General features: G+C 42.9%; 5 protein-coding genes across 9 annotated transcripts in view; 4 read left to right on the plus strand and 1 right to left on the minus strand.

Annotated features, from left to right (window-relative positions):
* Window positions 1-25859, plus strand: part of LOC115560686 (caspase-1-like) — a 158848-nt gene extending 132989 nt beyond the window's left edge. Inside the window, exons 1-11 of one of the 3 annotated variants that reach the window (XM_030380176.1) lie at window positions 20222-20296; window positions 20539-20865; window positions 21102-21146; window positions 21317-21397; window positions 23140-23184; window positions 23274-23362; window positions 23625-23798; window positions 23886-24120; window positions 24253-24438; window positions 24597-24706; window positions 24880-25859. In XM_030380176.1, coding sequence (XP_030236036.1) covers window positions 20547-20865; window positions 21102-21146; window positions 21317-21397; window positions 23140-23184; window positions 23274-23362; window positions 23625-23798; window positions 23886-24120; window positions 24253-24438; window positions 24597-24706; window positions 24880-25005 — 1410 coding nt within the window. In that variant the 5' untranslated portion in view covers window positions 20222-20296; window positions 20539-20546 and the 3' untranslated portion in view covers window positions 25006-25859. Of the gene's footprint in view, window positions 1-20221; window positions 20297-20495; window positions 20866-21101; window positions 21147-21316; window positions 21398-23139; window positions 23185-23273; window positions 23363-23624; window positions 23799-23885; window positions 24121-24252; window positions 24439-24596; window positions 24707-24879 lie in introns of those variants that run through there. The other 2 variants (XM_030380175.1, XM_030380178.1) reach the window with 2 other exon arrangements.
* LOC115560668 (vitellogenin-2) overlaps window positions 1-27126 on the minus strand; it is a 434163-nt gene that overhangs the window by 329984 nt on the left and 77053 nt on the right.
* Window positions 1-27126, plus strand: part of LOC115560655 (uncharacterized) — a 553265-nt gene that overhangs the window by 179813 nt on the left and 346326 nt on the right. The window lies entirely within an intron of this gene.
* Window positions 1-27126, plus strand: part of LOC115560714 (myelin transcription factor 1-like protein) — a 44116-nt gene that overhangs the window by 12946 nt on the left and 4044 nt on the right. The gene's annotated exons all lie outside the window — the stretch shown is intronic.
* LOC115560695 (caspase-8) lies at window positions 941-12639 on the plus strand. 4 transcript variants are annotated; one of them, XM_030380194.1, is made up of 6 exons: window positions 941-1180; window positions 8619-8669; window positions 9783-9811; window positions 10854-11010; window positions 11272-11983; window positions 12142-12639. In XM_030380194.1, exons 1-6 carry the CDS (start codon window positions 1162-1164, stop codon window positions 12305-12307), a joined length of 1134 nt encoding a protein of 377 aa, XP_030236054.1. In that variant the 5' UTR covers window positions 941-1161; the 3' UTR covers window positions 12308-12639. The 4 variants fall into 4 exon arrangements, with proteins under 4 accessions (XP_030236054.1, XP_030236055.1, XP_030236056.1 ...); XM_030380195.1 differs by having other exon boundaries at window positions 10857-11010; XM_030380196.1 differs by having other exon boundaries at window positions 942-1180; window positions 10905-11010.

Below are 27126 nucleotides of genomic sequence, written 5' to 3' on the forward strand. Positions count from 1 at the left end.
ACACGGACACGCACACAATCATTTTCCATGCGTGAAAAGAAGGTTTCAACACGTAGGTTTAAAAACAAATCTGCGCAGGTCCATGCCATTCATACCAGGGCTGGACTGGGACCAAAAAATGGCCCTGGCATTTTTGGCCATGGCAGCCCACTATGATTATTTATACATGCGGAGGCACACAACATACCAGAGGATATATCTGCATATTGTGCTGTTTCAACAATTAAAATAAAGCGCAGTAGCCTACATGGAAGAGAGTAACCATGTTAAAAAATGTATCTTCCCGCTCTTTCACTATACTTGCAGAGACTTTTGCAGCTAGGTCAAATCCCCTCTGAAATTACTAATGCTTATAATATGTACAGTTTGAACCATCTCACATCAGCAAAAAATGCAAGAACACAGAACAACAGGAAGAATACAAATATATGTATTATTTTATTAAGGCCTACACTAACTAAAACACAACAAATTATAACACAGTAAGTCTAAGTGGTACCCTAAAGTATGAGAGAGAGAGAGAGAGAGAGAGAGGAGAGAGAGAGAGAGAGAGAGAGAGAGAGAGGAGAGGAGAGAGAGAGAGAGGAGAGGAGAGGAGAGAGAGAGGAGAGGAGAGAGAGAGAGAGAGAGAGAGAGAGAGAGAGAGGAGAGGAGAGGAGAGGGAGAGAGAGGGAGAGGGCCAGCCCAGAACCAATCATAATGAGTTATGGCCTGGGCCAAAGTTTTATTGAACTTTCAGGTTAAGTTGACAGCCCGCACGACCGAGGGGGAAGGAACGGACCTCGGCCCTCGGCTGTGTGACTTGGCTGGGCCAGGCCGGGTCCAAAAGTAAACCTCAAGTAAACCTCGTCGGCCCAAAAAGGCCTGCCAGCCCACCGGGCATTGCCCTGTACGCCCGATGGCCAGCCCAGCCCCATACTGAAACTGAAACTATTCTGGGATGTGGTTTAATATGAGTTGAACTACCTCATGTCCATTACATATTTAGCAAGTTTAGATGCAGTAGACTCCTCTAACTGCTGTCCTAACTTAATCTTACTTTTTTACTCACTTTGCGAAGAAAGGGATATTAGCTTCTGCCCAAACCTCTTTATTTTTATGGGTGGAGTTGACCTGAACAACAGATAAACGACGATAGGAAAAATAAATATCGAGAAGGAAATGCTCAATATGAAGACAGGTAAGGTGGATTTATCTTCAGAAGCTCCGTAACTAAGTGAATCGTACATTGTTGCTGACATGAACATTTAGATAAGGTTCCTTAGGTTGGTGGCTATTTCCTTCCCACCATTGATATACTGGCATGGGGCCTCTACGGATCGTCAAATCTCCTGACCTTTAACCGCCTATACGTGGAAAACGTCATCGGGTCAAGGAGAAATGAAAAGGTGCCTCCTTTTGAACATAGGAAAAAATAATTCGATTCCACTTTTCCCAACCGACGTAATTGCGCGACGTCGAGTCTTGCTGACCTCTAGCGTCTCTCGAGTGAAACTACAATTTACCGAAGATGGACCAAAACAAGCGCTCTTTTAATCCATGCGCGGGTCAAGGAGAGATGAAAAGGTGCTTCCTTTCAAACATGAGAAAATAAAGCACAGTTAAAAGTTAAATTAACTCCAACCACCTTTCCTCCAAGTAGGCCTACTAAATATATATATTTGTTTTTGTTGCTATCATTACCACAAACACACGTCTGACGTAGGCCATGTCAGAAAAAAAAAAAGGTGCGTGTTAACTTTAATATGCACTGCCTGCTAAGCTACCCGAGTCCTCGGAGATCACGTCAAAACAATGGCTGCCCATTTCATTGATAGACTAAAGTAAACTTGCAGCAAGCAGGCGAACTTAAAACCCATTCCAACATTTGCATTACGATACATTATAGCTTTCAATTATAAACATCACCTGATAAATTCTCGCTCATGTTCAACCATCGCAAGCAGTTCTAACAACAGATTCATCTGATGCAGCAAAGAAGAGCAAAGAAATCCCAGCAAGCATCAATAGGCCTACTTGTTGTTATGAAGTCTCACAAACTATCTTTTTTCTGGTTTTATGTCGGGCGGCATGAGAAGCTAATGCGATCGATCAGTGTGGTCAGGGTTTAGTTGTAGGGCCTGCTGTAGTGGTCACTCCTATTGGTCGTACTATTGTAACATTATGTGGACTGAGTTCAGATCCAGTGTCCTTGTTCTTTTGGAAAAAGTCTACCGAGTCATGATCGCTTTAACTCAATCTATTTGGTAAAGTAAAGTTTTGGACTAGTTAGGGAATTGTATGGGCACGCGTGGAGATACACTTAGTAGGGCATCAGAAGGATGTGTTACCTGGAGCGTTCTAGCGTCCTCCTGTATGAGCTGGACGCCTCCCTAGGCTCCGGATCCCTCCTTAGCGTGAGAAAGAAGCCTCTTTTAATTGGCAAGGGCATATGTGGCCTGTTGGTATGAATGTGTGAATTATGTTACATTGTGTTCTGTAGACTACTGGTGTGACTCCTGTAGTTCATGTTTATCTGCTCACTGTCTGTGGTATCAGGAGTTTGATTTCAGGATTTGTCAAATTCCAAACTATACAGGGGGTTTGTTGTATGAAGGTCTATTTAAAATACAATGTATAATTAGTAACCATAGGCCTATTATTGTGATATAAGTATATTCTGGCTGCGTTCAGTAGTCTGTCTGTATCGAAGCGGGTAAAAGTCAGCCGCAGGTTCGATAATCGCTGGATATTCGGTTTTAATTTACCCCGAAATCTGCTTAATCAACACAATTGCACTTCATTACGGGTGTAGTAGGCAATGTTGAGGACAGTATGGGACACCGTATCAACAAAAATCCCAGCGACATGTTGCTCCTATGGATATCTGTGCGAGAAAAAACTCTTAAATCAACGTCCTGGCTGCTATCTGTTTTAGGGGCCGTCTACAAATTACACCCCACAGACTGGTGGCTGAGACGTACGGAAGAGGATTAGGGCCACACATGCAAAAAAAAAATTAAGTTCTGACTTTATTCTCAGAATTCTGAGAAAAAAGTCTGAATTCTGACTTTAATCTCAGAATTTTTAGAATAAAGTCAGAATTCTGACATTAAAGTCAGAATTCTGACTTTAATCTCAGAATTCTGAGAATAAAGTCAGAATTCTGAGATTAATGTCAGAGTTCTGACTTTAATCTCAGAATTCTGAGAAAAAAGTCAGAATTCTGACTTTAAAATCAGAACTACGGGTATCTGTAAGGACCAACCTCCGTGGGAGAGACACTTTGCTTTATGCCGTAGGAGGAAACCTATGGAAAGCCAAGAAGGCCACAATCCGGCCCTAGAATGGCGCGGTAAAAGTGCAAGAATTCCGTACGGAATCCGTACGGAACTAATAGCCGCGGCTATTAGTCATATTGAGATGGCAGTGTGCGAAATACCCGTCAATATTCGGGGATGCCCTCATCCCCAGATTGTTCTCGATATGCAGTAGCCAGCTAGGCCATAACATTACAATATTTCATGGATGCAAGCAAGCCAAGACAATCAATCTATATCTATAGCCTACATGACAACACACACACACACACACACACACACACACACACACACACACACACACACACACACACACACACACACACACACACACAGACACACACACGCACACACGTTAAACACACTGGTAAAGCAATAGGAGCCTGCATTGGCTTAAGTTGTTGGGATGCACGTTATTTTATAACAGGGAGGGGCAAAGTTGTGCATTACAATGCAAACACGACAATAATTGGCACCGTTCTTGCGCACTCAGAAGAACATGAACTGAATAAATGCCAGGTATATAGCATATTGGAGACGGGCACACAATCAGTGCATTTGCAAATGAGAGCCTGCAGTATGACCGATCTTGTGACATTATTTAACCATCCATCTACAGCTAATACGATCAGACAGATACATCATTGATCACATATAAGCCCACAACAAGCCCAACATCACCACGGCAGGTGCGCTCTCTCTCGCACATTCACACAATCACTCCAACTTCTCCAACTCCAAGGCAAAGCTGTTTCACTAAGACAACAAACAACCACAACTAACCAGCCTACATATCCACAACAATGCACAACAATCAGTTCTATACATTGCGTCTATCTTCTGTTTGGCGCACATGGCTAATTTGCATACTTGCACAGGACTGTCGGCTCCGCTTGTCAAAAAAATAGAACGTATTTGTGAATAAATGCTTTGAATTCTGAATACTGGACTTGGTGAGCTTGGTGAGTTGGCTATGGGACGTGCACTTTTACCGCGCCATTCTAGGGCCGGATTGTGGCCTTCTTGGCTTTCCATAGGTTTCCTCCTACTGCCTAAAGCAAAGTGTCTCTCCCACGGAGGTTGGTCCTTACAGATACCCGTAGTTCTGACTTTAAAGTCAGAATTCTGACTTTTTTTCTCAGAATTCTGAGATTAATGTCAGAATTCTGACTTTAATCTCAGAATTCTGAGAAAAAAGTCAGAATTCTGAGATTAAAGTCAGAATTCTGACTTTTTATCTCAGAATTCTGAGATTAATGTCAGAATTCTGAGATTAATGTCAGAATTCTGACTTTATTCTCAGAATTCTGAGATTAAAGTCAGAATTCTGACTTTATTCTCAGAATTCTGAGAATAAAGTCAGAATTTTTTTTTTTTTACATGTGTGGCCCTAATCCTCTTCCGTAGAGACGTTACCCTAGAATTGTTTCAAGAAATAAATCACCACAAATCACTTGAAAAATATTTTCTCATTCTGATTGCTGTAGTACTTGCCAATACTTATTTGTTGATATTTTGCATAATAGTGAAACATTTTCTCATTCTTATATTGAGTAAAACGTTCATGTTCCACCATGTTCATGCACGTAAAATATACGCCACCAACTGGGAAACTAATGGTGTGTTCCTGAATCCTCGGACGCCAGCCTTCCGAGTTCCACTTTTCTTACGTAATTTCTGGTCTTGGAGCATTTATAATAATAATAATACATTTAATTTAGAGGCGCCTTTCAAGACACCCAAGGTCACCTTACAGAGCATATAGTCATCATACATTATTTAAAAAAACAAGACATTGTGTAAAAATAAATAAACATAAGCAATAAGAAATAAATAAAACAAAATTTTATAGCGTTCCTGTTCTTCTTTGTGATTGTGTCATGAAAAAGGCGACGGCATTCGGGAAAAGTGAAGACCTTCACTTTGACGAAAATGAAGAGGAATTTGACGCCTATCTGCTACCTTCCTTAAACTTGCCATGTACTCATTTATGGACTCGTCCTCTCTCTGGTTTCTCGAGTTGAACTTGTACCTTTCTGCAATGAAGTTTGTCTATGGCACAAAGTGTTTGCGCATTAAGTCAATAAGCTCCGACAACTTTTTAACGGACGGCTTTAATGGCGCACACAAGTCCATAAGCAGGGTGTGGTTCTTTCTGCCCACCACTGTCTGGAACACGAACTTTGCCTTATCATCGTCATAGGACAGACCTTTTGCTACAAAGAATTGTTCTAGCCTTTCCAAATAGGCGTCAAATTCCTCTTCATTTTCGTCAAAGTGAAGGTCTTCACTTTTCCCAAATGCCGTCGCCATTTTCTCCTCCATGCGTCCCCTCGTCTCGACAGAGTTTTCACTTGCTGAAAACTCTTTTCACATAAGAAATCCCATCCTCGTCGCCAAAAGTCTGTTGTGTCTCTACAGACTGTGTGGATACTTATGATGAAAAACGACAGAGAGGAATATACATAGAAACGTGGCTACTTTAATAGCAGGCGAACAGCAACATGTCTGTTCCTCTTACAGACTGGCTTCTTCTGGCAACTCATGGTTACACAGTTACTTAGATTCTACTGCGCCCCCTACAGGCATAACCGCATTTAAAATGTTTTCCATTCAAACACCACAACACTAATTAATAAAAGTTTATTGTAAGGCGCGAGGGTTGCTGGGAAAGCGGAGACGTATGCAGACGTTTGCAGTAACGTCATGACGTTGCTCTCGCCGGCTCCATGGCTGGCTCTGGCCAGTGTAAAACCAACTGGTTCATAACTGGGATAAGGCTGGAACCAGTTTTGAACTGGCCCTAGCACCAGCCCGGAACTGGCTCTTGGTTCTTTTTGGTGTGAAAGGCCTATCAGGGATGTTTTTAATGCAAATGACCAAGACATGTAACTGTCATTTTAGGCAATAATTTATTTAGATAAACCGTAGCATTATAAGTGCAATATTTCCCATTTATTTGTGATAATATATAAATAAACATATGCATATGCACTGGTGACTTATTGGTCGCAGTACGGAAGACAGCTCTGACACACTGACAAACCAGTCAATTGTGTAAGCTATATTTCAGCTTTCTTTAGACTGTTTCTGTTTCTTTTTTCTCAGAACTATTTGTTGAACACCCTGCCTCAACTATCATGTTTGCACACTGTCATTAGGGGTCCAAGCCAACAGGTTGGATCCCTATTGTTTTTGTAAGGATTCTTTTTATTAGGGGTCCAAGCCAACAGGTTGGATCCCTATTGTTTTTGTAAGGATTATTATTATTATTCTTACCCCCCTAAAAGTGTGCCCACAGCCCAAACCGTAAATGGTGCCGACACGCAAATTGCATGACTAGGACCAGATCTGTTCGGACTAAGCAGACGACCAAATCCAGACACACCGGCCACTAGGTGGCGCTATACCAAGGGAAAACGCGTTTGGGGCTATAACTCCCACACCGAACCTCCCACATTCAAAACCTTGAACACACAGATTCACTGGAGTCTGATGCATCTTTTGGCATAGGCCACGCCCATTTGCGTCTATAATTTTTTTTCGCAAAATCGCGAAAACCGCAAAACTGTTTTTTCCCTACTCCGCCCACATTTCTAGACCAATCGACACCAAACTTTGCACACGACATCGTCAGACGCACACGGAAAGAAAAACTATATACTTTTTTGATCCGACCTTCGACTACGAAACGGTAGCGTTTTGAATATTGCTTTATTAGCGACGTTTTACGTCGATACGCAAAAATTCAGAAAATACCAAAATTAGACATCGGATCAAGTCCAAATTTTAGACACATGTCGGTGCTACCCTTATTGGCGTTCAATAAAGAATTCGGAAATTTACGCCATTAGGGGGCGCAATAAATGAGGAAATTGTATATCTTCTCATTTGCCAGCGGAATGTTCTTCAAACTCAAGGAAAACCATCAAGGGGCAAACCCGAGTCTATATAGAAAATATGGCCAAGAATTATTAATGTGGGCGGGAGTTATTTGGCAAAGGAAAATTGTCTTTGGAAAATTTCGCCACAGGGCGGCGCCAAAAAACGACGACATTGTCTATCTCCTATTTGGCCAATGTTCTGAAAACGCGTTTTAGGCTATAACTCCCACACCGAAGCTCCCACAGTCAAAACCTTTATATCCACATGTTGTTCACGGTAGCGTTTTCAACACTTGCTTCGCGTTGTGCCGGCGAAACGCACATATCTTGTCGCGTTGTGCCGGCGAAATGCACACTTCTTGGACCCCTGCATAACTGCTTGCAGTTCTAGTTTTTATACTTACCTCCCTAAAAGTGTGCCCACAGCCCAAACCGTAAATGGTGACGACACGCCAATTGCATGACTAGATCCAGGTCTCTTCGGACTATGCAGACGACAAAATCCAGACACGCCGGCCACTAGGTGGCGCTATACCAAGGAATACGCGTTTGGGGCTATAACTCCCACACCGAACCTCCCACAGTCAAAAACTTGTACGCACATATCCACTGGAGTCTGCTGCATCTTTTGGCATAGGCCACGCCCATTTGCGTCTAGAATTTTTTTTCGCAAAATCGCGAAAACCGCAAAACTGTTTTTTCGCTACTCCTCCCACATTTCTTGACCAATCAACACCAAACTTTGCACACGACATCTTCAGACGCACACGAAAAGAAAAACTCAAACACTTTTTTGATCCGACCTTCGACGACGAAACTGTAGCGTTTTGAATATTTGTTTATAAGCTAAATTAGACGTGGAATATCAAAAATCCCAAAAATACCAAAATTAGACATCGGATCAAGTCCAAATTTTTCAGACATATCGATGCTCCACTTAATGGCGTTCGATAAAAAAATCGGAAATTTTCGCCATAAGGGGGCGCAATAAACGAGGAAATTGTATATCTTCTCATTTGCCAGAGGAATGTTCTTCAAACTCAAGGGAAACCATCAAGGGGCAATCCCTAGTCTATATAGAAAATATGGCCAAGAATTATTAATGTGGGCGGGAGTTATTTGGAAAAGGAAAATTGTCTTTGGAAAAATTCGCCACAAGGGGGTGCAAAAAAACGACGACATTGTCTATCTCCTATTTGGCCAATGGAATGTTCTGAAAACGCGTTTCAGGCTATAACTCCCACACCGAAGCTCCCACAGTCAAAACCTTGATATCCACATGTTGTTCACGGTAGCGTTTTGAATACTTGCTTCGCGTTGTGCCGGCGAAACGCACATTTCTTGTCGCGTTGTGCCGGCGAAATGCACACTTCTTGGACCCCTGCATAACTGCTTGCAGTTCTAGTTTTATATTGCCTTTTGATTTCTCTTCCAGGGCTACTTGACAAAATCCTGGCTTTCTTCGGATTATGCCGTCCACGTAAACGTAGGTACTAATGTATGTAGTCTGACCTCTGTAGGAATGCACTTATCAAAGGCTCATACTGAAAGCTGAATACACCCGCGCTATAACATAGTACGACTGCTGGTTCCAAGATTAAGGTAGACCGAATAAGCAACATAGCCTGCACATCTTTTCCTGCAAAAAAGCTCCCAGTGAAGGAGCTGGATCCGTTTTGTGACTATATTAGATTGAATAGATGGGAAGTTTGGATGAAGCGGGGATATTCAGGGGCATTTTAAGGCGCATTTCCACCGGAGGGAGCGGGTCGGTTCGGCGCAGCTCAGTTACGGCTTGCGTTTCCACCTGTCCAATGACAAAGATCAACAATGTTGGACGTTCAAGAACGACGTCCTACATTGTTCATATAAACGAAGCTTTCGCTGTTGTCCAGAAATACCTTGCGGATAATGTGTTTGTTTGTTATTATCACCCTGTCGCACAGAAGTGCGATTCTGTCGAAGATTCTGTTGAACTTGCCGGCACCCTATTAGGCGTCTCAGTACCCCAACGGAGGAGTACTGCGAGATGAGTACGGCTCGATACGGCTCAGTCCTGATCACGCCCAATATTGGCGGTGGAAATGCGACCCGTGCCGCACCTTTGCAGACCGAACCGATCCGCACCCTCCGGTGGAAATGCGCAATAAGAGGAGGAGCATTTATGAGGAGGACCATGACAACGTCACCTCTCCGCTCTCTTTCAGTTTCAATTTTCACCCTCTCTCCGTGAGGTTCAAGAATGGCACTCAATAACGCTATTTTACGGAACAAGACTATCATTCAAGGAATTCTATCCGCAGATGCCCACTTCATACTTGGCAAAGTGAGAGAGAAAGAACTGATAACCGGCTGCGTATACAAAAAACTAAATCATCAGTAAGGGGGACGATCATGTATGAAGCTTGTGGACACATTCAAATAACAAAGGAAGACGATCAGAGTTCAGTGAGGTTCTACGGGACAAGATCGTCCTAGAAACGTATCATAAGCTTAAAGACGTGGAATGGGCAGACCTCTATGTTTATTTCTAGGTTTGCTCTAAACTAAAAGTATTTTTACGCTACATATTAAACTATTTTTAACTTGAATTCCACAGATGCTCCAGAGACCAAAAGCCAAAAGAAGGTAACGTTTTATCGTGTTCTTCAACTAACCTCACTGCACAGAATCATGAACACATTACCAAATCAGAATGTTGTCAATCCAGTTTCAACATGTCAGTCAACACTAGGGCTGGCCCCAATTATTCGAATATTCGAATACTCGTTCGGAAAATTAGTATTCGAAGCTTAAATCAGTATTCTGAGCTTCGTTGTTTTTTTTTCCACGTACCTGACATTACCAGAGCGAGGGAGGCAAACTATAAGCGACACCAAGCAGAGAAGAGAGAGAGGTGGAGGAAGAATAGATTCGCTAAGCATGTTTCCGTAATGCTTAGCGAAATGCTAACCTTAGCTTTGTTTACGTTCGCTGTACAGCGCTGCGCCAATCAACTGTGACTGGCTTGCTGCAGAGCGTGAGCGTCTTGGGAATACCCGGTCAATATAATGGATATAATATGGACACATAAGACGATCAATATTCAGTATTTGTTGTGGATTTATTGTACAAATTCCCTGAAAATATGCACGTTCGACGATGAATTGAAAAGCTCCCCTAAGGGCTGAGATGGCAGAGGACAGCTGATTTGGAACGGAGCAACAGCTGTTTGCTTCCACAGGGAAAAACTAAGGAACTCCAACTTACTTAGGCCTAATAATTAACGTTCCAGGGAGTATATAGGGATTATTAATGTTGTTTTTGATGGTGTGTTTTTCTGGAACGAGTATTCAAATATTCGCTCGGAAAAAATAACGAGTATTCGAAGCCTGAAAAATGGTATTCGGGCCAGCCCTAGTCAACACGGAAATTACGTTTGGTCAAGTGAAAACACATCGCACTTTATTAGTCGAAGTAGCCCTGGTCAAATAGCAAGATGAGGCTGCAATACAACATAGGCCTACTTGACAGTGAGATTCTGTGTTCAGGTTGCATGTGTCAAGCATAGTTTCTAGTTTCTATAATTCTTTAAAGACAGTGCAAAATAGTATAGTATAAGAAGTGAGTGTCATAAAGTATGCAACAAAAATTTAAAAACCAATGACTGCACATCCATTTGTCACGGCAGCAGGGCGGATCATATATAAACCATCTCTCTGCATCTCTGCTCTGCTTGGAGGAAGACAAATATCCGTTAACCTGCAAACCCACCGGTCTCTGTTTGATCATTAACAACGAGAACTTCCAGGACGGAACTAAAAGAAGTGGAACACAGAAGGACGCCGGTAGGTGTTAGACAGGAGGAGAGCTACCTCAGCTCCTTGTTTCCTTGGTGCAGGCCAGGGGTGTGTGCATGGAGGGCCCAGGATTCTAAAACCTAGAATTCACTTTCAGTTCATTTAAATTTGTTTCTCCTCATCACTTTGCTAAAGATGGGTTTTATGGCCTGATGCTGCTCTCAGGCCACCCCTCCTGCATTTAGACACACCACTGCCTTGTCTTTGAAAGACTGCTCAATCACTCGCTTTTCTTCTTTTTTCCCACAGAAAGCCTGGCCGACGTGTTCAGCTGGCTTGGCTTCCAGGTGCTGATGTTTCAGGACCAAACGGCGAGCGACATGGCCCGGGTAACCAAGCTGCTGGCAGACCTGAAGTACCGGAAGAGACTGGTGGAACTGATACTGGCGGACTTGAAGGACATGTTTGACGCAGGGGACCGGATGGTCCCGGAACTTCAGTCTCAGTTACTTCAGAGACTGAAACTGGTGGACCTGAAGCACCTGTTTGGGCTGCTGGAGTGCAATCTGAAGGAGTGGTCCGACGGCAGGTTCACCCCACTGAGCCGGCACCGATGCATTCGTCTGGGGCATGGCGATGCTTTCGTCTGCTGCGTCCTGAGTCACGGTGATGAGGACGTGGTCTCGGGCGTCGACGGCAAGACACTGCCCATCATCGACATCACCTCCGCTTTCAACGGAGAGCACTGCCCGGCTCTGATTGGGAAGCCCAAGGTGTTCTTCATCCAGGCCTGCCAGGGGCCTAACCTCCACACAGGATGGACTGTGGATGACCTGCCGTTTCATTGGCAGAAACCCAAGGCCGACAAAGGAAGGCAGACGAAGAAAGAACATCACCCGAATGAGGCTGATTACCTGGTTTCCAAGGCCACGGTTGCAAAGTACCCAGCATTTAGAGACGAAAACACAGGCAGCTATTTCATGCAGTCTCTGTGTAAGCAGCTTCGCATGGGATGTGCCAGGTATTTCAGCTTATGATATTAATAGTGTAACAAAAGTGTAGTAACATAGACACAAGACGTAAGATCGGCCCTGAAGATGAATGAAGTACCCATTCAGCAACCATTAACCTGGACTTTGCCTGATTAAAAAAATTATATTTGCTTGTGTTTGGTTTCAGGGGTGAAGATATCTTGAAGATTCTTGTCGATGTAAACGCTGACGTAAGCAAGGAAGATTTTGGTCAAAATTGCTCAGAGAAGCAGATGCTGAAGCAGATGCCTGAATTCAGAGTGACCCTGCGCCACGCCCTTGTGTTCTCGCCTTGTTTCAGGAGAGAAACATAAAACACTGGCTAATAGACCACAACACAAATAGACCACAACACAAATAGTCAACAACAAACATTTCAAATAGACCACAAGTTCACAACACACATTTCAAATAGACCACAACACACATTTCTAACCGTTTCCTTTGTTCTTTCCAACCTTTATTCAATCACACAATACACACACAACCAGTGTTTCTAAGGTTTTCCTTGTTGCTTTTTTATAGTACACATTTTTTAAAACTCTTATATGCCTTACATTCCTTGCTTTTTACTTGGTGAAATGTTTGTTTACAGTGCTTTTCTTATAAATGAAACTTAATAAAACAATTTGAATTGCTATATAAATAAAAACGCTCCCATGGTTTTATTTTCCTGCGCATCCAAATGATAGTTTTACGGCATTGTTTTATCCTTCACTGTGTTGTGCCAGCCGGTTAAAGAGCACGACCAAGAAGGGAGGTCCTCTCAGAGACAGTTAAATGTCAGTTACATTTAAAGTTCAACAACTGTAAAACAATAAATAAGTAATCAGTAGTGTAGTGTGGTGTTTGAGTGATATGAAACTAAATGGTAAGCTAAACTAAGTGTTACTTAGCAACAAAGGTTAAAGTAACAGAAAAGATAAGTGTAAATAAACCCAGTGGGGTGCGAGGCAGCACCAGCCTTTTAGGCGGGAGAGAGCGGCCATGTTGGACCCCCCCGCCTGATGAAGGCTTCCGGCAGGTGAGTTCAATCCATGGACATGTTATGCGATTCCAAAATGGCGCCCATTCATTCCTATATAAACTGCTCAATGGCGCAGGGCAACATCAAGGAGAGATATGCTTCCGCATCATGGGAGCCTAGCTACGCCCTAGTTCATGACGTACCGGATGCAGAAATATTCTTGTTTTTTAGCCCCCCCCCCCCCCCCCCCGTCAACCAACCAGCGCAAGGCCGGTATGGTCCCCCCCGCCCCCACCCTCCCCCTGTCAACAACTGAGCGCAAGGCCGGTACGGTTTTCTCCCCCCCCCCCCCCCCCCCCCCCTCAAAAACTTCAAGAGACCCCCACAAAGATGGAATCAAAACTCGAACCCTGCATGGATGTATAAGTTAAAGGTTGGGTATGGGATTTGCGAAACGCCAGCAGATTTTGAAAACACACAACTCAAATGGTCCTACCCTCTCTCCTTCAACGCTGACTCTGACTCCACCAATTCCAAGTACATGGACGCGCAATCATGCACGAGCGAACACTAGCCATTAGCTAGTTAGCTAGCTCCAGTAGCTACCGCAGGATAGCAACAAACAGAAGCTGGGTCACGAGCTTAGAGTACGTGCACGAAGGGGTCACGCGCGGGGAGCGGGGGAGGGGGAGTGCAGTACGACCGTTTGATTGACGTACTCACTGTCGTATGCCACTCGGTGGGTCTGGAAATCATTGGCTGTAGTTGTTCGAGCCCTGCCCGTTCCACAGATGATTGACTTGTTTAATTTTCATGTCAGTACTTCTAACTCAGTGGCTCTAAGTGGGTTATGATAAGGATTTCAAGTAATTTTGCAAAAATGGCCAACATAGTAAATCTATGTAGGCCTAGAAAAAAATACAGTTCAATGTTATTGCTTAAAGGCACCCAGTGCAACTTTCGAGGCTTAAAAATAAACATTCAATTTCTAGTCTTTTTTACACGTAGTAAGTTTCAATAACTCCATACCATTACATACCGACATTCAAGCAGCAAAGATGAGACGTCGTTGTGTGGTGAGAACTGATAGAAAATCGATAACAACAATGCCGCCATTTTCTTTATTTTTTGTAACCTACAATAAATAAAGCAGGCTTCCAGTCAATGGAAAAATGGCTTCTCCCCACGGCGATTGTTGTTGTTTACGATTTTCTATCAGTTCTCACCACACAGCGACGTCTCATCTTTGCTCCTTGAATGTCGATATGTAATGGTATGGAGTTATTGAAACTTACTACGTGTAAAAAAGACTAGAAATTGAATGTTTATTTTTCATTGAATGTTTACATAAAGTTGCACTGGGTGCCTTTAAGAAACAGATTCCTTCCAACTATTTACTAAAAATGCAATCAATAATTGATATACAAATAAATGGTACCATATCGATCAGCAATGAGGGTGGGGTAGCCTACCCACATAAATAATTGTAATACACCAACATTGTTAACTGCCATACACAGCTAAACAAGCAAATGAAAAATTAAATACTAACGCAACTGAAATGTTTATTAGGCTATTAACAATATTATAAAAATGATACCGTAATGCACCCGTTCTTTGTCTTTAGATCTTTTGAATAAATGGATCAATAAATGGTGAATCGCAATGATCGCAAGCAGAGGACTGTGTCATTGAGCAGCAGCTGAACCAGTCTAAAAATCCCTTCATCACAAAAACACTTTTAGTGATAAAAAGTCACCACAGTGCCTAAAAACCATCAACGTCATTCATGTTAAGTAAAAGGAAAAACCTCGGACATGAGAAGTTAACGGAGCCGTGCACTAGGCCCTCTTGAATCCCGGGCCGAAACAGCATTTGTTTCACTACGACTCCTTTCAGTTGCCCACCCCTCCTTCTCCAGCAAAAAAATAGTAACATAAAACGGGTAATAAAACGCTTGAGGTGGCGTTTTGAAAAGATAAAACTTGCATTTTTTTAGTAGGCATGGCATAAAGATAATTATGATCCTTTGATTGATATCCAGACATTTTTTGCGGAGACACATTTGTTACACCTTTCCTGCTTCTTGGCTCTCAGACCTTAGTCCGGGAGCACAGGGGAGACGTTCCCTCCAGGGCCGATGTCCTTTCGGGGGTAACACCCTTCACTATAACCGGCAGTGGGTCTGTTTAGAGGTCGGAAGACACGGGCACGGATTCTCGGCGTTTGGTACTTTATTCAGTTATTTATAACAGTACACGTAACTCGGAAAACACAACCGGACTCGTTTCATTCCTCCTAGACTGACACTCGCTCAATCGCTCGTTCACTCATTCGTCGACTCATTCGCTGACGTCACTCACACACACACACACACAGACATTCTCGCGCACACACATACGCCACTCTCGTAACACTACCCCCACTCTGGATGACAATCAAAACAGATTTTTCAATCCAGCACAATAATACACCAACATGTCCATACAGATATACAGCCCCCATACACATTCAATATAGTTCAAAGGGTGCAGTATAACTAGTAGGCGTCGATTTAAGAGGAATGACGATAAAGTGTAGCTTGTAGTGCAAAGGCAAGAATTGAACAGTGTGTTGCGTTTAGTGCACATATTACAGTTGAGCAGAACAAATTCTGAAAAGGCATTACAATACCCATCGTTCAGACTACGAGTAGAAGATATAATTAGCATTTTAAGGATAATAGTAGTTCTCTGTAATTACTCAAAATATTAACAGAAAAATGCAAACCTGCAGAACCAAATGCAGTTTACCCCATAGTGCATACAACAAGCATTATGTCAAGTTTCTTTCTTTTTTTTTAAGTATAGAAAATAACAATTAGCTGGAAGAGCCTATAACAGTTGCCTTTGTATCAAACATATATATTAGAGCTGTCAAGCGATTAAAATATTTAATCGTGATTAATCGCAGTAATGTCATAGTTAACTAATTAATCGCGATTAATCGCAAATTATTTTTCTATGCTAAATATCCCTTGATTTTTTTGTCCCATAATTCTTCTCATTTTAATTCTCTTATCAACATGGTGAAGTGTTTGTTTGCCTTGTGCAAATGATTTTTTATTGATAACATTACTGATCAAAACAGGACGATACAAAAAAAGAGCCTATAGTGCAATTAAACGACTGCTTTGAACAAATGTCATTTGAACATAGCAGTCAGGCTACTGCTTCTTTGTTTTGAGCCAAAGAAAAAAAAAAGTTATTTTTTTTTTTAAAATAAAATAATTGCGTTAATCGCGCGCTAAAAAATTTAACGCCGTTAAATTTGGTTTGCGTTAACGCCGTTAATAACGCGTTTAACTGACAGCTCTAATATATATATTTTTTTTTTTACCAAGAGAAATACAAAACATAAGCAATAAGCAACTTATTATGTTTTTAAACATTGTAAACATTGCCCTTAAAGTCCTGGAACTGCCCATGAACACGGGCGCTCAGTGAGCCGGGCGCTCAGTGAGCCGGGCGCTCAGTGAGCCACCCACTCACCAAACTGAGTCGGTGGTCTACGCCTGCGCTGGGGCCTTTGAGAACGAGGGCTCTGAGGGTGCTGCACCGCCGCACAACCCCCACTGTCCTTTCACTCCACAGGAACGGAGGAGTCAAGGTGAGAAGCAGCAGCTACAGGGATGTCCACAGATGGATCTGATGAGGGAAAGCTGGAGCTGTCATCAGTGTTGGAGAAGAGCTGGGGCAGACCCAGTAGAGTGTCAGCAGGATCTACGTCGTCTGGGGGTGACACCTCCATTGGTGTCCAGCTCTGGGCTTGCTCCAGGGCCCAAGTATTGTCCAGTGGGTCCCGGCAGCGATAAGGCTTTAGCTGATCGTGGTGAACCACCTTTACTTTAGTCTTTGGCCCTTTCTGGATTCGATAAACCAGGTCGTCCAACTGACCCAGAACGAAGAATGGCCCTTCGTAAGATGGGAGGAACTTCCTCACTCTGTTCTTGAATTTTTTTGTTCCTTTGATGAGGTACCACACAGCATCACCAACGTTGTCATGTGTGCGGCAACAGTTCTTGTCATATTGTCTCTTTGCACGTTCCACAGACTCTCCGAGAGCATCTCTGGTGATTTGGTGCGCCAGCTCCAGTCGCTCTCGAAGGTGCTGGACATACTCAGGGGCTGAGGGAGCTGGTTCAGGGTCCGGCGGCAGGCCGGATACAAGGTCTACTGGCTCACTCACTTCCCGGCCAAACATCATGTAGTTCGGGGTGAAACCAGTTGAACTGTGCTTTGTTGCTCTGTAGGCCATGACAGCGTAGGGAATCATGAGGTCCCAATCCCAGTGGCAACGCTCGGCTGTCGTGGCCAGGATCTTTTGCAGAGTGGCATTGAACCATTCAACTTGCCCATCGGACTGAGGACGGAAAGGTGTGGTGTGTGTTTTGTCGATCCCGAACAGCTTGCACATTTCCTGGAACACCTCAGACTCGAAGTTCCGGCCTTGGTCGCTGTGCAGTGTCTGCGGGGCTCCATAGCGACACACCCACTCGGAGGCGAGCACTTCAGCCACAGTTACAGCTTGTTCGTTAGGTAGGGGAAAAGCTTCGACCCATTTTGTAAAATAGTCCTGTATTACCAGCACATATCTGTTCAGTCTCATTCAGTGGCCCCATAATATCCAAAGCGATGCGCTCCATAGGCGCTCCGACTCGAACAGTGCCCATGGGGGCTTGTGGTGTCTTCCGTGGCCTGGCTTTTGCTGCGCAGCTGGTGCAGGTGTTACACCACAGGGCAACGTCCTCCCTCATTCTGTACCAGAAGTATCGGGTTTGCAGCCGAGCTACCGTGCGCTCTACACCAAAATGTCCGCCAACTTGTCCCTCATGCATCTGTCTCATGATGTCTGGCCGGAAGGTGCGGGGCAGCACTACTTGTGGATAGAATTGGGTATCGTCCAGGCAGTAGAAGCGTCTAACTAGCACTCCGTCTCTGATGTAGAGGCGTTTCCACTGGCTCCAATATGAGTACCCCTGGAGTCCTCGTTAGCCACGAGCGTAACACATTCCTGTTCCCCACTTGGATTGGAGTGAACGGAGATATCTACTTCTGGGCCCCTTGAATCTGTTTAAGCGGGTATTGCCCGCTTAAACAGCTGCAATACCCTGCTTGGCCGCTGAGCACTGGTGGATTGCGGAAGCATGCACTGTTCCTGGGGGCTTGGTTCAATCCCTCAGTGAGGTGGGAGGGGCCATGGAACCAGCTTCCCTGGAAGCCAAGGAGAACAGAGACCAGTAGAAACAGGGAAGCAAGACGGCTCAGGGCCCAGTTTCCCGAAAGCATGTTAGCCTAAGTGGATCGTGAAGTGCATCGTACGAGCATCGTACAGTTTTCACACCGTTTCCCGAAAGAGTCGTTGGTAACGAACGTCGTGAAAACGCTCGTGGCTAACGAGGACTCCAGGGGTACTCGTAGGACAACCCAGTCTCCCGAGAAGAGAACTCTTCTGCAAACGACGAACACGTAGCTTAGTCAATGTTTCAGGGCCAAAATACGTTTATAAGTCAACGTTCCATTGTAAAGAGTGGACACTGCGTCCGCACTACGTGACTTTCAAGTTTCTTATTTCACCACAGAAGAAAGATGGCGGCCAGCCGTGTAAAATGCTACATTTTAGGGCCGTTTCTGTATCTTCAGGTTTTTTTATAACAATTTTAGCGAGAAATGTGGACTTTATGTTCACAATCTTTATTCAGAGAATGCATATGAGCTTTAGTTTAGATGTTACGCGGATATAGATCGTTCCTGCCAGCGGAATGTTGTGAACTGGCGTAATGCCGTAATTCCACGCGTTGCCATGGTGACACAAATATGTGTCATATTAGCCTACGTATCTGATACACACATAAAAGACGATTATTTTCATGCTTCCCAACCCATTTTTATTCCCACTGCAGCATGGTGACGTAGCCTATATATATTGTAATTTGGGTGTTAAATCATATGAACTTGAAGCGTTAAAGGGGTAGTTCGGAATTTTGGACATAGGGCCTGATTCCGAAGTGAGCATTGGTATTCTATATCACTGGAGACAGTTTTCAACACATTTCATTCAGTCCTTCTAGTTGCAGAGTTCGCTCGTGCTAGGCTAGCGCAAGTCAACGGGCAATGCTAGCCTGCTATTAAAAACAGTCTTACCCACTCCACAGTACACCCGAGGTAAATCAATTATAACGACAGACTATACATCTAAATGTCTGTTTATAGAATAATGTTAGAAATAAAACCAACCTTGCATTGCATTGCATTTTGAGGGAATTGCGGGGTCTCAGCAGCAGTGTTTAGATTCCTGTACGTAGGCTACGGCAGCGGCGGACTGATACCTAGGTTACCTGCCGCTGTCATTGCTACAAACGCAGAGTACAGTGAACGAAGGAATTCTACAAGCGTATTACATTAACAAGATATGGCCACGTTTGGAGGAGTTAGCGATGCATCTGCTTTTGAAGACGATTATGAGGAATTTGTTGTATCCAACTAACCGTACATGTACGAGCCGGTGTTTTGATGTCAAAGCCAGCAGCAACAAGCCACAGTTGAGTCCTTTCTGGATCTCGCACTGGAAATTGGTGGAAACTTTGTGGTGCCCATCTGTACCGTTTATTTCTACAATTTCTAAAAGCACACTGAACCATCATGTTGCCTAGTCGTTCAATTGCGCTTCTGTCCCACGCTTCTCTGTTGTTTACGTTCTTCTGTCGTGATTCGGTTACAAACCTAACCAGCGCATAGTAGAATTCCGCTTCTGCTGAGAAAGTAGTCCCTCGATGATTCATGCGATGCATGGTTAGTTTTATTTCTAACATTATTCTATCAACACAGACATTTAAATCTATAGTCTGGCGTTATAATTGATTTACCTCGGGTGTACTTTGGAGTGGGTAAAACTGTTTTTAATAGCAGGCTAGCATTGCCCGTTGACTTGCGCTAGCCTAGCACGAGCGAACTCTGCAACTAGAAGGACTGAATGAAATGTGTTGAAAACTGTCTCCAGTGATATAGAATACCAATGCTCACTTCGGAATCAGGCCCTATGTCCAAAATTCCGAACTACCCCTTTAATATAGCTCCCCATTATAGTCTAACGCTGTGTGTACAGTAGGCCTTGAATTATTCTAAATAGGCCTATATCAAAATTACTAGGCTATCAATATTTGTCAGCTATGCATGTGTAACCGAGTTCCGGTTAGGGACTCTTATTTTGAAGGAGCCGAACGGAAGTGTCTGCGTGTGGGTCGCTGTTTTGACTGTGTGTTGGGAGCGCGAAAATAATTAGAGGATCGCCCCGTTCAGTGAGTGGAGTTGTTCGATTCTTCTTTTATATATTGCCCAATAGACACAACAATAAAACGCTCGGTTACATACATATTACTTTTTATATGCATATATACATATATATAATTATCTATATATATAGTCCTATATATTTTTTTCTAAACATTTCTGTCATTTGATCTCTGTCTTTGTGTCATTGTCTTATTTGTTTAAGAGGAGGAGCATAACAACAGTTTCCTTTTCACCCTCTCTCCCTGAGGTTCAAGAATGGCACTCAATAACGCTATTGTACGCAACAAGACAATCATTCAAGAAATTCTATCGGCAGATCCCCAATTCATACTTGGCAAGGTGATAGAGAAAGAACTGATAACTGGCCGCGAATACACCAAACTAAACTCCATCAATAAGGGGGACGCAGAGGATCTCGTTATCAAGCTCGTGGACATACTCATTAACAAAGGAAGACAATCCGAGTTCATTGGGCTTCTGCAGGACGAGAAAGTCCTAGAAACGTATCCAAAACTTGAAGACGTGGAATGGGGAGACATTGGGTCTACCGCCTCATCGAGGAGTTTGAGTATTGGTAAAAGTTTCGTCCTATTATATGTTCATTTCTATTTTAGTTCTAAAGTAAAATTGTGTTAGGAATGTCATCTTTTGAATGAGATGATTGGTCTCAGTACAAAATGATTACTCGAGTCCCGACACATTAAGAAAGTATTCTTCCTTGAGTGGTCCAGCATCTCGATAGGTTGAACTTGACCTGCCTGTGGACTGTCTTGTCTTTTTTTTTTTCTGACAATCCCTTTCTCATCCTAGGACATGGGGACAAGACGGTAGTAGAGCCAAGGAAAAAAACGGGAGGTTAGTGTTTTGCGTGGTGGTGCTTTGTTCCTTGGCTCCCTGAAGAACATATGACGTAGGCCTACTGAATGTTCTTCAAAAAAATGCAGATTCGACCGGATACCTTTTAAAGGCTTATTACAGGTTTGTAGACTCAACTTTACCCATTACCCATTTAAATTTATCTTCAGGAAATGGAGGCCAGAAAAGAAACAGAAGTGAATCAGAAGAAGAAGTGACCACTAAGAAACCTTGCACGGTGGAGGGGTCAGGTTAGTGGGTGACATCTTTTGAAAGAGATGATTGGTCTCAGGACAAAATTAAGAAAGTACATTCCTGAATTGGTCCATCATCTCGATAGGTGAATCTTTACCTGCCTGTGTGTGTGGATTGTCCTTGTCTTTTTTCCAATTTTGTGCAATTTTGAACAAACCCTTGGACCTTTATGTTTATAAGTAGTAATCTCAGGGAGATGCAATCTAAAATTCATAGGTTAAAATAACCATGTAACCCGTCTGTAGTGGCGATTTTTCCTCAATAAAACAATAACTGGAATATAAAGAAATCAAACTGAGCAACAGGGGGGACGAATCTTACGCAGTGTGGGTAACGAGTCAACTGTCCAGTTGGGATTTTTGGGTTTCTGGAAGTTTATTTTCCGGTGTTACAAGCAAACAAAACAAATGTGCCTGACTGGGAACCTGTCGCCTCATCTCCTTTGTCTCTCTGGTACAGCTGGTAAAGAACCATGACCCTTCCCAGTGCCTGTCTTACCTATTCCCTCCTACCTCTATCTATAGGTCAGACACCCGGTGCGCCACAGCTGGCCCATCATTTTAATTAACTTTAATTTATAATACAAACAAGCAAATAAATATCAAATAATCATAGTATTTAAGCAAATATATATATTAAGCAAACAAACTAAATATATGTTTTATTATTAAATCTTATAACTGAATAGCTCAAACAACGTCTATAATGAAACCCTCCGATATAAAGCATGCATCATATTTTGTCCTACAACATTCAACAAATATAAAACACAATAAAATGCAATCATCAAACAATCACTAAAAAATGAACTGGAGGCCGATACCAGTAGAGCTTAACTGAGTCATGATCTAGCAACACTTGCACCACACACACCACTCCAGGCATCTGCCAAAAACATTCCAAGCATTTAAACAAAATGTCTCAATCCAACATACAAATTATCATCAACTGTATACGTGTCAAGTGATGTGTGGTCAAGCTCATCTCCAGGTTTGAGCAAAATCCACTCACTGTCTACTTTACACGATATGCATGGAGATGCGAGTCAAAGGACAATGGAATCAACATTTTACTGCAAAGCACCCACATAGTATCAATGTTAAGAATGTACTTGATCTGCCCAAACAAAGGGATCTTTTCGACATCCAATAGTTTATCTAAATCAGGCTTGACTGTTTCGGGATCAGAAGCACTTGGATCGTGCACATCTAATTATAATAATCATTGTGTCAACATTTCATGAATACAAAAAGAGGTGGATTTTCTGTTTATCACTAGTTGTCTGGTAATGCCATCCTGGTTAATGTCAAGTTGTCATTATAAATACATCCCAAACTGATTTAATGTCAACTTGTCAGGACAAAGACAACTTAAGGTAATGTCACTTTGATTTATGTCAACTTGTCATAATCAAGACAACCCAAGCACAATGTAAACTTGTCACAACAAAAACCAAATTGCACTTAATGGCAGAAGTCATAAACGTTTATGGCATTTTTATACGTTTATGTAACAGATCTGACCTGAGGAGAATATATGATGGCTTCATTCTTGAGGGATGAAGAAAGAATTTTTAAATGCTATAAAGTCACAACATTGTATTCACTGCATTGGTTTTATTCCAAAAGTCAGTTGCGAGACATATATATTCCATTGTAATGTGAGTTCAGATGTCCTTGATAAGAGACATTTAATAAATCTCTGATTGATGTTTTCTCTTTCATTAACATGCGAGCAGGAAACCATTTGGCTGGATCTCAGGAGGTTAAAGCATCGTTTAAAGGTGACTTGCATGCAGTTATTCGGATCAAATTTGTCAAGTAAAACACTGCAGCAATTGTACGAGTGATCTTTATTTTCTGTTCCTGGGAGTTTCCCCAACAGAGACGAAGGGCAGGACCTCTGAACTCATCCTCAGCTCTGAGCAGTTCAAGACAGAGAAGCTGAAGGACAGAGACAACGTTAGTCCTTCCTCTGTCCTTTAAAGGCTGCGTCGTCATGTTGCTGCTCCTCATTCATATCTTGTTATTCCTCTAACATTGACCTCATGCATGTGTTTTAGCCAACCATAAACGGTTATCTGGTGGTTTGTTCTGATCGGCATAGGCTCATATTAATTGACGTGAACTATCAAGGTATCAAACGATCAGATAAGATAATGAATGCTGTGTCAGTCATATGTCATGCACCTGTTTCCTTTCTCCTATTGAATGATGTGGTCAGATATACGCCGTCATGGCCCCAGCCAACAGGACGCGCATGGCTCTGCTGATCACCAACGTGCACTTTGACAAAGAGAATGATCGGGATGGTGCTGAGAAAGACGAGGAGGATATGAGCAAACTGCTGATCTCACTGGGATACAACGTGGAGCGTCACAGAGACCTCAGCGGAGCGGTACGTTGGGCCTCACTCACACATGAGGTATCATCTGATCTGTGGTCCTGCGATGAGCGTCGTTGACTGATTCATGTTCTCGCACAGGAGATGGACGAGGCCGTCAAAAGGTTTTCTAAAGACCCCCGTCTGGCCACGACAGACTCTGTCTTTGTGGTTATCATGTCCCATGGGGTGAAGGGAGCCATTGTAGGCGTCCATCACTGCGATGGAGTCCCCGACCAGTTCCCCATTGACAATATCTACAAACACTTGGATACGATTCGTTGTCCAAAACTGATCAACAAACCCAAAGTCATCATCATCCAAGCCTGCAGAGGAGGTGTGCTTGGGTTCCTTTTTTCGATTTGAACATACCATAATCATAAACCTCATCTACCATATTACGTTTTAAATTATTCCCGAAACCTTTAGTGAATTACTGGTCTACTCCGTTCACTGTATTCTCTTCCAGTGGATGATGGCTCTGCGATAGTCTGCGATGGGCCTGGGTCTGTCCCAGAGCAGGCCCCGGTAGTGCAGGTGGATGCGGCCCTCCCACCTCACCTGGCAGATGAAGTGGACGCAGACATCGAGGAGGATGCTATTCACAGGGAGCACAAAGAAAAAGACATGGTTTCACTTCTGTCCTGCACCGCCGGTGAGTTGATATAATTTTGTCTGTGCCGATAAAGTTAAGTCTTCATTACAGAATAGGTTGAGGATACCAAACAACTGGAACTGTTGGAATCAGGACTTGCAAATGAACACCCTTCTCTGATCAACGACTTCTAATTATCTTTTCACTCTATTCTGCAGACACGGTGTCGTATAGACATTCACAGAAAGGTTCTTTTTTAATCCAACACCTTGTGGAGATCTTCAAGCACCACGCACACGAGGACCACATCGACGAACTCTTCAGAAAGGCAAGTCACCCAGATCGTTCTTGTTAGGCTGGTGTGCGGAGTGAGTGTCCTTCTCTCATGCGGATGTCTGGTTGTTTGATGGACAGCCTCACATTCCTGTCCATCCAGATAGAGCTGACCTCAACCAACCGCATGTGGTTGTTTCATCCTAGCGTGTGCTCTCCATCCCACAGGTCCTGAAGCGTTTTGAAGATGAACCACCTTCAGCGAGTGTAAGACAGATGGCTGTCAGAGACCGATGCACCTTAACCAAACATTTTTATCTCTTCCCCCGCCCTAAGAATCAGGCTCCACGATGACCGATGGGAAATGGTTTCAACACTTTACATCACTGTTGCGTAAAGTGGTGTCGGAAAAACGAACTGAAACCTTGATCCCACAGTTAATATTGCTAAAGGTGCAGTCACAATAATGACCTATTAGCATATGCTACACGTGAACCTCCTAAAATGGCGCAATTTGATTGGTTCGCTATCTCGGGATATTAGGCAATATCCCATAATTTAGATCTCAAACTCGGGATATTGTATTGCGTGCGTGATGGTCATCTCGTCACGCTAATAAAAACAAATAAACTGCTAATAATAAATAATACCTGAAAAAAGTATTATTATTATATTTAGCGTAAATTAAATTAATGTAGAGTGTTCACGTGTAGTATATTCACTATTCGCTTCGCTTTCTGCGAATAATTGTTAAATATGAGTTTTTATCTTACAGGAAATCAATTAACATCCTATACTTTCCCTCCATTTAGAATAAAACCATTGTATTACATAGATAATCTTGAAATATAGTGAGATTACTGTACTGACAGAGAATCTTATTTAAATTCCGACGGTAAATTCTGACCAAGTCATTTGACTGGACAAGAGGCATTCCATGAGGGCTGATATAGAGTATAACAGCACTGGGATTTTAAACTATAAATGTATCACTCCACTTTCAGGTGTTCTAACAACCGTTAATGTTATTAACGTCTTTATGTAGCTTAGATTGCTAGTGTGTTTATGTGTTGCTGGGCACCAGTTCAGTCCCAGTCCAGTTGCGGATCTATTTGTGTTGGCGGAGCCAAATAAATCATTAAATAAACAGACAAATCATTATCTGTTGCTGCTTATTACTGTTAACTAATAAAGGGTGCATATCAGAAGGGCTATCGTTTGGAAGATTATCTGTTTCCCTCCTCACCTCACAGAACCAGTTGTTTGCCCACATTGTCCCAATCCGCCCATGTCGATCAGTTGATCACTCCCTGCCCTGCCACAACTAGTTAAGACAGACCTGTGACCACACCCCTTTCCTTTGTTCAGAGACACTGAACACCTTGAGAGCTGTGAGCCTATGAACTCCTTGTTTGGGTATACTGAGCAATGAGAGTTTGTTTTGTGGACAATGACTTTTGTTATGTAGGCGTATAAGGCTTGTTAAACGATTTACTAACAGAATTGTGGCCATGAATTTTGGAGCTTATTGTTGTACTTGCTTCCTAGGAACCACACACATCCTAGCTAACTACCTACCTCCAAATCCTACCCAACTACCTACCCATCACACCTTAGCTACACACACTATCATCCTACCTACCTATCTTCACAGTATCACCCTACCTACCTACCTACCTACCTACCTACCTACCTACCTACCTACCTACCTACCTACCTACCTACACACATCCATACATTCCTGCTCGCACCTTTGGAAAATAAAGCCTATAAACCTTGTAACTCTGACTGGACAACCCTGTGTTCTCACCGACAACCGCACTGGTCTCAAGCCAGCACCTAGACATTCCTAAAACCTCCTCTTCAGCTGTGATTATCTTTGGCACTTGGCCTACGGCCTCGTACCTACGGCTGAATCACAGCCGTGCTGATATTCAGAACAGCAGCACCCCCTCTTGGGTGATATTGCTCAATTCTTCTACTGACAAATGTACTTATTGTAAGTCGCTTTGGATAAAAGTTTCTGCTAAATGCCCTAAATGTGAATGGTTTATAATCCATTACAGTAAAGATGATGAAATGTAGAATACATTTCTTTGCACGTGAATTTTATTAATAGATATACATAGCATCATACTTTACATGATGTGCTTGGATCCATTTCATAACAGTCGTTATGTTTATGTATAATAATTAAATGGAGAGTGTTACACAAAATCAGTGGTTCTTTTTGAGACAAACTTTATTAAAAAAATAGTACAACATAAATATACATTAGAAGTAAACAAATAAAACCAAACCATCACAGCACAAAGGCCACACGTTGAGTAGGCATCACGGTAACATGTCTCAGTAGTTTCACTGTTGCCAGATTGTGATAACTGATATCTGAGCCTTTTACAGCCCCAACTAGACCTCATGCTGACAATTGGCTGAGTGTGTTGATGCAATGAGTTAGCTCATTCAACAATAATA

Source organism: Gadus morhua, chromosome 16, assembly GCF_902167405.1.
Source record: "Gadus morhua chromosome 16, gadMor3.0, whole genome shotgun sequence".
NCBI classification, from domain to species: Eukaryota; Metazoa; Chordata; class Actinopteri; order Gadiformes; family Gadidae; genus Gadus; species Gadus morhua.